General features: G+C 40.4%; 1 protein-coding gene across 6 annotated transcripts in view; it reads left to right on the top strand.

The window, feature by feature from the left end:
* The window catches only part of wwox (WW domain containing oxidoreductase), a 123,963-nt gene that overhangs the window by 47,999 nt on the left and 63,488 nt on the right, over positions 1 to 12,476 (top strand). The window contains exons 9-10 of one of the 6 annotated variants that reach the window (XM_067500860.1): positions 2,965 to 2,992; positions 3,477 to 4,829. The exons of 4 other annotated variants lie outside the window; for them this stretch is intronic. In XM_067500860.1, the coding sequence (XP_067356961.1) occupies positions 2,965 to 2,985 (21 nt within the window). In that variant the 3' untranslated portion in view covers positions 2,986 to 2,992; positions 3,477 to 4,829. Of the gene's footprint in view, positions 1 to 2,964; positions 4,835 to 12,476 lie in introns of those variants that run through there. One more of the 6 variants, XM_067500859.1, reaches the window with a different exon arrangement.

The raw sequence follows: 12,476 nt of genomic DNA, 5'->3' as shown, positions 1-12,476 counted from the left end.
AAACATTACTTAAAATCTCCACCACATCCTCCATGCTTCTCTAGCTCCAGACACCTCAGGGAAGCCATTAGGATGTCTCCCCAACCAGGTTTGTCTGAGTCTGTGCTGAGTCTGGGTTGGGGCTGGGCTAAATTACCCCAGAGCCACAGGTCAGAGCGAGCTAGACCCTCGCTGCCAAGGGACTTTCTCTGTCTAATAGAAGGGATCAGAACAGGCCAAAGAGCCAGAAACTGACCTGGCCGAAGAGATATCCTTACTCACTTACCCTCTACTCCTTCATGTTGCCTCCTTCAACCCTCCATCTCTATTACCCTTAGAGGACCAGGCCTTTTCTCCAGTAACCCCTGAGAAGAGAAAGATGGAACCTATCACCCCTTCCTCACCTATGCACTTCTACTTCTTTCCTGACCCCCCCCCGACACATACAAACCACTCCCTCACATCTTTGTTGTGACACGAAGCTGATGGACTATTTTTCAAATTGATTTCAAAAATGTACATAAGCAGCCGATCCCCTAGCTCAGATTACCTATTGATTTTTAATATGAAAAGCTCATTATATAAGCAGGAACTGCAACACAAAAAGCTAGCCAACCTTTGCATAAATCCTTTAATTGAATTTCCAGAGCCTGTGGTTCTACATTTTTTAATTAAATCCATTTCTTTTTTAAGGGTTGCTGTGTAATTTGCATGCTGTGAAGTGGGTGCTGTCCCAGATAAAGTGCCATTGATCCTTATTAAGGCTCACCTCTGGGCTCGCTGAAAACCAACCGCAGAAATTAAATGTGCTCATGGTGCATACACTTATTGCCCGCATGATAGGATTAGAGGCAGAGAGAGAGAGAGAAAAGGAGAGAGATAGAGATGGAGAGAAGGAGTGATGGGGCACGGGGTGGGGAGAGAAAGTGTGTATGTGTGTGTGGGGGGGTCATTATTAATAGTTGTTCATATTAATGTAATAATTCACCTTTCCTCCTCTGGGGTGAAATAGTCAAGAGCTTGTTTATAAATACAGGTTGGTCTGAGAATTATTTTGGTTTTTAATCAAACGCACACTGGTCTAATGTGTTGGTCTTTCAGGGGCCACTGTGAATTCAGACCTAGGTAGCACAATAGACAGACCTGTATGTTCACTTGAGTTTCTTATATTAAAGCAATTTCATATAAAAACATGCGCCCCTAATATGTTTTTATTTGAAATGAGAACAAGTGCTCCATATAATAAGTACAAATGAAGCCAATGATCATATCTCTGTGATCTTAAGTAGAGGGTGTTTAACTACCCACTTAGAGATTAAATGATACTTAATTTTCTTGTTCTTATCCCACTTAACACAGGTAACACTTGACAGTGTATGTGTGCGTGAAGGTGTAGGAGTGTGTGAACAGTGATTTTTATCCTGCATTTGATAGCTAGTAAAGCGGGCCTCTCCTTCCTTGTCTTCCTGTGTGGCTATATGCAGACGGTGAAGTAAATCAATAGGGATTAACCTGTGACCTCAGCCACATACTTATAGCCCAGTTCTCACTGCTCACACATCTCTCATCAGTTTCACTTAAACACTGCACCTCACTCAATAAGGCACCACGCGCTAATTCATTTCAAAGATGGAGAGGCCCCTATCACAGACACCTACCATGCAGACAGACACACACACACACACACACACACACACACACACACACACACACACACACACACACACACACCTACACACACTCACATATAGAGATGAAACAACAAATAAATAAAATAAGATAGTAATCCTCAGGTAACAAAAGTAGAGATGAGATTATGTAGTACAGACATTAAAATGTAGTAACTAAATTTTACAGGGTAGTTTGGGGGTTAAGTATTATTTCATTTTTTAAAAATTATTATTATTTGTTGATTTTTTTCTTCGATAAAAAGTATGTATTTGTGCAATCAACAGTTAATAATATATATAAAAATATGATGTATTTACTATCATAGAATAAGTATTCAAAAGATATGAAAAATGTTAATCATGCCAAATGTTATATGTAATTCAACTAGAATGTTTACCTAATTATTGCTTAATTAATTAAGTGCTAATTAAAAAATTTTTAGGAGAAATACAAGAACACCATAGTTGTAAGCATTTGTTCTTCAGAGTTAGGTTAAAAGATTGTTTTGCACACAGCATTGATACATTATTTTAAAACTTTTTTACCGTTAGCTTAAGTTTTCGGTGTCCCTGTTTGAATGAACAATTCACAAAACACAGAAAAATTTGAATGGGAGGCATACAGATTATTAGCATTTCAGAAACCAAAAGAATGGAAATATTCTTATGTAATCTGGGTGAACTGACCCTTTAGGTGTCTCAGGTGATTCCCAGTCATCCAGGTTACAAGTCACAGTAAAGCTATCCTATTAGAAAGAAAAGAGTTTAAATAAATAGAGACAAAGAGGCCAGGTGTCAGTCAAGTTCCTAAATACTGGGTGTGTCTGTTTTTTTATGCACAAATACACCCATTATTACTCCTTTTTCCTGTCTTCCTCTTAAATATTGACAGTTGCTGACTGATTGGTGTGATGTCTCTCTATGTCTTGTGAATGTTCACGTACAAGTCTGTAGTGTGTGTGTGTGTGTGTGTGTGTGTGTGTGTGTGTGTGTGTGTGTGTGTGTGTGTGTGTGTGTGTGTGTGTGTGTGTGTGTGTATGTGTGTGTGTGTGTGTTGGGAAGTGCCATGTCAGCAGTATGTGCTGCAAGTATTGACCCAGTCCTGTCCTCTGCTCTGACTGGCTCTTGTCCCTAACTTTTCATCTCTCTTTCTCTCTCTCTTTCTCTCTCTCTCTCTCTCTCTCGCTGTCTCTCTCTCACTCTCTCTCTCTCTCTCTCCCCCCCTCTCTCTCTCTCGCTCTCCCCTCTCTCTCTCCCCTCTCGCTCTCCCCTCTCTCTCTCCCCTCTCTCTCTCTCTCCCCTCTCTCTCTTACAGAATGCATCTCTACATGGTTGAGCTCCATGTGAGTTGATCAGTGTTTTGCCACCTTTTATGAGTCATTGTAAATTTCCTTGGTTTCTGCTTTGGTGAACAAATCACTTTTGTTTTTTGTCATTGCATTGTTCCGCATTGCTTAGTTTGCATGTAAGCGCAGTCATCTGACAGGGGTTAGAAATGTGAGTGACCTCAGTAATCTACAGTGTAATACCTGAGAGCTAAACAATGCTTTTAACACACAAACAGTTTCACATAATGCTCCCCACTGAGTAATGGTCCAAGAAGAGGCTGCCTCCACTCCTGGAATGAGCCTAAACACTGCATAAACAAGGTCCTACTTTGTTCCCTGAATGTATAAACTGGCTGATGATTAATTTCCTGTATTTTACATTTCTCTTTTATGAACATTCATATTTTTTTCCATAATAAAAACGACTAATCACTTACGTTACATTGCGTTCTTGTTCACTCTTTCTTTTAGTGAATCTCTCTCTCCTCCTTCCTCCTAGGAGTGCAGACTGGTGCGTGTCCTGGCCAGAAACAAAAGGATTTGATTTCCCTCTTTTCATTTCATAATACAATCAATCAGCCTAAAACAGCTTGGTTCCTTTTCTGTCCTCCCCTAACCAATCAACCATACATATTTACACACACACATAAAGAGCACCTCCTAAATGTGCGTCGAGCAGGTCATTCCAGTAGTGGGGACCCCCCCCCCCCCGGGGTTAGACCACTCTATGTGTTATTGATTGCACCGCTGTTGTATGTTGTGCTCAATCATGTGTTCCATGCGTCTAGCGTTGCACTCTCCCACCTGGTCCATTAGATTAGGCTAATGCATTCAACCATTGATTAGTCATTACGCTCAGACCTGATCAGCCAATCGTCTACCTCGTTTAACTCTGCTTGACCCGTGAACTCTGGCTCCTGTGTTGTCTCGCCAGCTCTAACATGTTAAACACACGCACGGAGCTCTATCTGATCTGTATCACGTTGTGGTTATGGCAGGTCTGGGTTCAACACCTATGTCATATTCAATACTTATAGCATTTACATGAATTTCCTAATCACATGCTACAGAGAGCTATAGATTGTATCCCAGAGCAGCATGAATCAAACTTTGAATGAGCTTGCTGATTGGAAAACACGAGAGATCTTTACAGTAGCCAGAGTCAAACTGTAATGTATAGGAAGAATAGTTTTTATCTCTTAAATATATTTTTTACCTTAATGCCTACAATACATGTATCTGTCTCTGTAGGTGGTGCCATGTACTGTGCAGTGTATTTACTCATTTATTGTTTTTAACTGTGGGGTACTTGTAGTTTTGGAAAGTAGTTCTGTTATATGGTACTTTATTCTTCAAAACACTCCATGTACAGTATCAGTTAACAGTGAACATTTTAACATGGATGTTTTATCTACAAAACAATATTTAGGAATATTGTTTCATATTGATCTATTGAACTGTATAATAAAGTGAAGAAGTAACTTGTAGAATATTGTTGGCCTCAAGATGGAAAGTTATCAAAATAAATGCAGCATTGTCTTTTTTTAATTCTTTGGTTAATGTTAATGTTAATCCTAAGCCTTAACAGATGCTGAGTCAAGTGATGTCACTTGAGGGCGTATACAACTGTGCACAACACATGCAAACAGATGTAAGTGATGTATTTAATCAGTGCATATGTACTTTAAAAGTAGCTGTGCCTATATTAGTAAAAACGCTTTCTATTCACCCATCTGCAATCATTCAGTAAAATTAAAATCGGAGAAGGTCCGCTCTGCTGGTAACCATCCAGTGTCACGACTGTAACCTTGACAGCTGTGCTTAAGAAACAATAGGTCCCCCTTCTCCCTCCACACCCATCCTCCTTATTTGCTCTTTTCCTTCTTTTCCAGCTCTCTACAGTATTGAGTCAGAATGTGAGGAATAGCTGTTTTAGGGACAGGACCATTGATGTGTGTGTGTGTGTGTGTGTGTGTGTGTGTGTGTGTGTGTGTGTGTGTGTGTGTGTGTGTGTGTGTGTGTGTGTGTGTGTGTGTGTGTGTGTGTGTGTGTGTGTGTGTGTGTGTGAAGCACTGAGCTGAGTGATTGAGGATAGATGTCCTTATTGGATATGAGCTGGCTACTCCATGGCTCTGCATTAAATTTGTATTGAATAGGAAATTAATGATTAGATAATTTTATTGATGTTTCTGGTATTGAACATATAAACAAAATGTTCTTTTGAAGCATTGTGTGAGTGTTTCACCCCGGAGAGAGGGAGTGGTCCCAGTTGTGCTTAAGAAAGAATAAGTCCATGTTAAGTCCATAGTGTATTGGAAAAGAGAGCGAATGGATCGATGGAGACTTGGTGCTTGAGACACACTTTAATTGTATTATTTTCTTTCAGATTTCTGCCCTCCCATATCCATCTCAGCACAGTGACAGATTTGATATGTATTGCCGACATTGTCATGAAGACAGATTTGAATTTATTGAACACTTTCAAAAAGAAATTTGTTCTCCTTTTATTAGAAGACCTATATGGACCATAAGGGGTTGTACTTATAGTGTAGTGTTTGACAAAAGGAAAGTTTTTTTCTGTTTGTGCTCTGACGCCTCTTTCTGTACGGTAAATCGGTGTTGTACCATTGCTGCTTGGAAGCCTTCAGAATCAAACCGTACTGTATGTACAACTCTTTCAATGAGGAAATGGACAGTTTCTTTTATTGTGAGTCAGATGGGAACAGATCAAAGAGATGAGAGATGGCAAGGCTCTGAGTGGAGGAAACTTGTTTAATTAAAATGAAGCGATGAAGAGGGGATAGATGGATTTTCTTTGATACATGTTCCTGATGCACCGTATACGCTTTGCAGTTATTACACACAATTTTTGTTTAAGATATTCCAGCAGAGGGTGGGACAGTAGGACGTGTTGCAGGCACAGGGAAGGAGAGAAGGAAGGAGTGAGCTTGATGAAGTTTCTGATTATCCCACTTCCTCTGGCTCAGGGAAGAATTACTGAATGCCATTTGGGTCAGTGCTCTTTATGGAACTACATTTATGAAATACATCTCTCCCCCTCTTTCTGTCTCTCTTTCTGTCTCTCTCTGTGTCTCTCCCTCCCTCCCTCCTGCACTTCTAATTGGAGATGCAATAAAGGTGTGTGGGGTCAGTGGTTCTTCAAGGTGAGGCCGTGTGTGTGTCTCACTCCTAATGTTCTCCTCCAGACACACATGCAAACCACAAGAGTTCCCTCCGCTTCAATCTCACATTTTCTGCCCTGCTCACAAAAACCACAGGCCTAAAACTGCACCTCAAATAACTTAACTCAGCTCGCTCACCTATTCTGTGATAACTTTCTTTCAGTAATATATGGCTCTATCAGTCTGTAGCTCCACGCTTCTTGCCCTGCCCTCCTCTCTCAACTCTGCTTCATGTCCTTGTGCCAGCTTGTCAAGCCAGAGGGCACGCTGTGGGTGAATCAGAGACAGAGCACTGCCAACACACCCAGTGGGAGAGACCAAGCGAAGGGTGCCAAGGCCTCAAGAGAGAGTAAAAAAGCAGAATGTAAAGTGAGGAGGATAAAAATTTATGGTGTGAAAATTGGTGTGAATGAATGAAGACAAAGAAAGTCAAAACAACTACAGTAACAAACGCTTCAAGAGTTTGACATGGAGTTTGTCAGAGAATATAGAGTTTATGTTACAAGAAGTAATCCTTCTGTATCTGCTCTGGGGTTTTGGCCCAGAGCTGTTGCAAAGCCACAAGTTCACAATCTCGCAACCTCTTTGTTAGGGAAGCGCAGTAACCCAGTACCATTTTAGTCCAGTAGGGGTCATTGTAGTTCAACTGACTGAGCAGAGAGGGCCGATCGGTGTGGGCAGAAGACGATGGGACAGACAGCAGCGGTTCACTTGCCCCTGAATCATAACTCTGTCATTACAAGCTCTTTTTAAATTATCGAATTAAAATGAAGGATTCATATCAGCAAACACATATATTTTTGTTCTGTCAGAAGCCCTTGGGTCATACTCTGGTTGCTAATGGCACATGTTCCAGTGATGCAAATATTGTCAATTATTTTTTACTACAAATTATCAAAAGCAGACAATGGTAAGGTGCGCACTTCTGAATTAAAACAACACGCCACTCTCTGCTTCACCTGTCGGTGGAGTAAAATTGATTTAGCTGGTAAGCTGGTAATTTAATGTCCAGGATGAAGAGGCCTTTACAAAGTCTTTGCCTTCAGGTATTGGTTGAGACACTATTGTTGAGAAAATAATAAAGAGCCTGTTCTCTTTTTAAAAGCTTCCTCTTTTACCAGGGCTGTTGGAGTACTAGGAGAGATGAGCTTTCCATTTCTGTCAGTTAATTTGCATTTGCTACATACAGCCACAAACAACATACACATCTCTGTTTGTAGATACTGTTTCAATGTAATAAACTGTAATTTATTTTACTGCATGCTCAAAGACAAAACTATTTTTGGTACATTTTAAAAAAAGGTCAACTAAAGTGAAAAGAGTCTTGAGGATTTCTGAAGTGCCATAAATGTGGAAACTGTATCAATCTCAACTCTACACTAATTTAAAACTCTATCTCTCCACCCTTAATTTGTTTATACAAATTAAGCATGCCACCACTGCCATTGACCTCCAGTAGATGAATATTAGATGAAGCAGCAGCCAATATGTGAATAGCTGAGTTCAGAACAGCAACGATTTTAATGGCAGTGAGCAGCCATTAACAGTATATCTGAAAATAGACAGAGGATTTTCCATAGATCATTAATGACGGGAAATCTATCCCTCATTCCCTTCCTCCATCCTTCGATATATATCTCTGTTCTTCCCCTTTTTCTATTTTTCTACCTTGACTATATTTCACCCATGTCATTTTTTATTTGTGCACAGTATATTTCAGCTTAATCCCATACTGGTTCCTACACAGCTCCCTCAGAGACAGAGGCCTTTCAGGGTTTCCTATTAAAATGCACCCGATATTTGAATAGAGCCCACTAATGTCTGTTTAGTATATAATCCACGTCCCCTCCTCCCATATTCCTTGTTATTCTAGTTTAGTGCCGTAATCAAGCAGGGCTTGCCAATAAAGTTTATTGTACGGAGCTAAGTGTCAATATCACGCACACCCAGGGCAGAGAGGTCCCTTTAATTAGAATAAGAGAGAGAGGAGGTTGTGTGTTTGCGTGTGACTGTGCATCTCTGCATGTGTGTTTTTGCATGTGTTTATGTGTGTGTCTTTGTTGATTTTAACCATCAGAGACTGTAAATGCCATTCAGCCTTAACCGCAGGCCTGTTCTTTCTAAAAGTGACTGTGCGTATGAATAAAAAATGGGATGCTAGGGAAAAAAAAATCATAAATCTGACACCAACATCAAAAATTTCACTGTTTTATGAACAAATCAATTCTAACTTTACATGACTGTCGAGCCTAGATGTTTTAAATCTGTGTTGAGACTGAACAAACAATAATCCCCACTATATGAAGTATTGATTAGTCCTACTCCCTCTCTGTGTGGCTTTATTAAAGGTACAATTGTAAGAGTCTTTATGATGATGGTATACCTGACTGTAGAAAACTTTCACTACTGTGTAGCAGCTCCAGGTGAAAACAGACACTGTGTTTTTATATATGAGTTACATACAAGGTATTTATCAACCTAGTCTTCTCCAGAATATTACAATGAAAAATGTTTTCTTCTCATTCTAAGCAGCAGTTTAATGCAGTGTAATTTTTTAAAAGCCAGTAGAAGAGAAGAAGCCTGTTCTCATTTTTCTCTCTGGGTCTATGTATCACTTTCCACTCTTTCCAATTTTTTTATTATGCCACTTACAAACAGCCTGGTTAATATGTAGAATCAAATTACTGATATGAATTCTTTGATAAAAGACTATTTGAGCAAGGGCAAAATTGAAAACACCTCCCACTCCTAAACACAGAATCCTGCGGTGGTGAGGGGCGGGCTAGCAGCTTCAATCAAATGGTAAAACACAAAACCATTTCCCATTACAATGCAAAGAGATTAAAGGCAGATTAAACGTACTGTATGCGAGCTGGGGCCTGTGCCAACCACCGATAGCTGTGTAGACTGACGGGGAAGAGCAGAGGAGAAGACGAGGAGTTGATGTGACAGGAGAGCAGAAAAGAGGAGAAGAGGAGAGGGAAAGAGAGCAGCAGAGAGAAGAGGAAAGAAGGGAGGAGAGGGGTAAACGGCGATGTGTTGAGGGAGAGCAGATGGAGGAGTAATTTGCGTGGGATGTGGGAGATGGGGGAAACATGGCTGTGTGTCAGTGCTGAGCGATGCCTCCCGTTCTGAAAGAAATCAATTTAGGGCAGGACGGGGACGCCGTGCATACAATAATTGAATATTACTGCTTACTATCTCCTTCACATGCAACTACTCTGCTCTGCACTGTGAACCACATGGAGAAGTGAATCAGGCGGTGGAGCGGGAGATAGGGGTTAGGGCAAAATATTGAAGAGGTTCAAGTACTGTACAGATAAGTTGATACTCCAAATAATCTTTTCAAGTTAGTACATGATTGAGAAGAGGAACTGTGTTTGTGTGTATGTGTGTGTGTGTGTGTGTGCGCAGTGTATGCTTGCGTGTGCTTCTGCTTGTATCTGTCTTTCAGATTTTCTGCCTGCCCCCTCTCTGTCTTCTTTCTCCCTGTCTGACTGTCAGTCTTTTCTGCCTCTGTATATCTGGAACTATCAGATCTGTCAATTCTGTCTGGGCCACATGGCACGATCAATAATCACAACTGTTAATCAATGAGCTTTTAAATAAGCTTCGACCCAACTTAAAAGGTTAGCTTTGTTTATTGGTTTACATTAGGCTAAGCAACACAATCAGCTGGTCATATAAGCAGATTTGTCTTTGAAAAATAATAAGGAGTTTTCTTTTCTATAGTTAGCTTTTCAAGAGAGAGTGTTCAAGAAAGGTGATTATCTGGATAATGCTCACAACTCATATATGTTTTATTCGTGCAAGGTCTCATATTTCTCATTGAGTATAACATTTAAAATTGTAAATGTTCTGCACTTTTATAGCTCTTTTCTACCTATTGTTACTTAAAGAGCTTTACACTGCTTCTCATTTACCCATTCACACTAACAATCACACACCGATGGGTGCAGCCGGCCTAAACTCATTGGGAGCAACTAAGTTGGGTTTAGTGTCTTGCTCAAGGACACTTTGACATGTGATTGGAGGAGCCAGGGATCGAACCAATAACTGTGGGATTGGTGGACAACCGCTAAACCTCCTGTGCCACAGTTGCCCCTAGTGCATCCAGTAGTAGAACAGCTTTGAACAGTGTCTGTATTGGAAGTGGTCTTTTTTTTGCATAATTTGTTTTTCTGCATTATATCCACTGTTTGCTAAATTGCATTGTGTTTGATATATTGATTTGCTAAAAAGCTCAGCAGAAAGACTTGGCAACAAATGTGTTTGCACAGGATCCACTTGTTTTCCCATTCGTTTTTAATTTTTTTTTCTGTGAGTGAAAGAAAAAACACAGAACACACATCTTCACCTGTGATTCAATGGCACCAAGTTTTTTATTACTGCAACTCACAATTATTCCTGAATTGATTGAATCAGAGTTAATTCAGTCTTTAATTTGGGCCTTATTTCCACATGGTTCCTTTGTACAAACTGCTCATTAATTCTTTGAAATGATATCAGGCTGCTTTGTTATACTATCACTTAATCATCTCTGAACACAATCATCATCCATATATCATAACAGATGATCAGGAAGCATTTAATTAGGATAATTGCTCATTAATCCACTGAAGGAGCTTTTGGAAGGTGCCTCACATATTATATGCAGTTTGTGTGTGGATGAGTGTGTGCACATGTGTTTCGACAATGTGTGCATATTTGTGTGTACATATGCATGCAGCCTGATCTGGGTAATATTCGTCACTGTCTGATTTACTGTAGTGAGGTTGCCACTGCAGGCTGGGATCCACTGCATTTGTCTCCATATCTTAATGGTTTTTCAACAGCTCCTACACCATTGGCCATTCCTCATTTTAATAACTGGATAAATGACTTTGTGTGTGTTTATGCTCATATATATTTTTTTAAATTTTTCTTTCTTTCAGTGGAAGACATAGAAAGAGCTTGGCTTCCTGGGTTGCTGTTTGTAAAGACAAAATAACATTAACAATATTTCTTTTCTTGAGTGGGAGTTCTGATTGATGTGGTAGCGACTGGTGGCTATTGAAGTGACTACTGTTGCACTGGTTGATGTGATTGAAATTGGGTTTCTAGTCTTCACACAGATGACCCCCCCAGCACCCCCACCCTTTCTCTCTCTCTCCTTTTCTCTCACTCACTCCCTCACTCACTCACTCACTCACTCACTCACACAAACACACACACGCACACACACACACACTCACGGTTCCTACAAGATCTGACAATTACAAGAGGGGCTTTTAATCAATCTGGAATGCAGCTTGAAGGGGCGAGGGATGGCAGCATTGGAGGAAAAGAAGTGATTACTCCCTCTCCGTCTTTATCTTTCTATCTCTCTTTCTTTTTCTTCCTTCCTTCCTCTGTTTCCATTGCTTCCTCACTTTTGTTTTTTCTATTGGGTCCATCCCTTGTGATTTTAGCCACATATTATTTAAACACCCCCTCTTCTCACCACCCTCTTCTTCTCCTCTTGTGTTGCTCCCTCCCTCCTAGTGCTTCATGTTTGAGAATTAGCTGACATGCACACAGGGAGCATCGCTCATCTTCCCAATTTCTCCTCCTCCTGCCTGGCTCCCACCCCTCTTCTCTCCTCCTCCTTCTCACTTCTTTCTCCTGCTCCATGTATAACTATTAGCAGACATGCTCTCAGGGAGTCTGATGAATATTTTAGCAGCCGCAGGGAGGGGTCCAATCCTCCTCCTCTGCTTCCAGCACAACTAATAGGACAGAGTCTGTGTTTTCTCTCACACAACTTTACATTGCACTTTATATTTTTGGACCTCACTTTAGCACTCTGTGACATTAGAGTCCAGTTTGTTTGGTTTGTCTATGTTGCATTAGAATAGGAGTACTGATGGGCTGGACAAGGAACAGCATGAATGGACTTTAAGTTAACCCCCAACAGTATTAAGTTTTTCGACATTTTGATATGTTACAGCTTTATTTCAGAATGGATTAAATTTATTATTTTTTCAAAATTCTACAAACAACACCCCATAATGACAACGTAAAACAAGTTTGTTTGAAAACCTTGCCATGATACTTACAATTGAGCTCTGGTGCATCCTGTTTCCACAGATCATCCTTGAGATGTTTGTACAACTTGATTGTAGTCCACCTATGTGAAATTCAGTTGATTGGACATGGTTTGGAAAAGCATACACCTGTCTATATTAGGTCCCACAGTTACAGTGCATGTCAGATCACAGACCAAGCCAAGTTCAAGGAATTGTCTGTAGACCTCAGAGACAGGATTGTATTGAGGCACAGATCTGGGGAAGAGTACA

The sequence above is a fragment of the Channa argus genome, chromosome 4 (assembly GCF_033026475.1).
Source record: "Channa argus isolate prfri chromosome 4, Channa argus male v1.0, whole genome shotgun sequence".
NCBI classification, from domain to species: Eukaryota; Metazoa; Chordata; class Actinopteri; order Anabantiformes; family Channidae; genus Channa; species Channa argus.
This window is presented reverse-complemented; position numbering and strand designations above follow the sequence as displayed.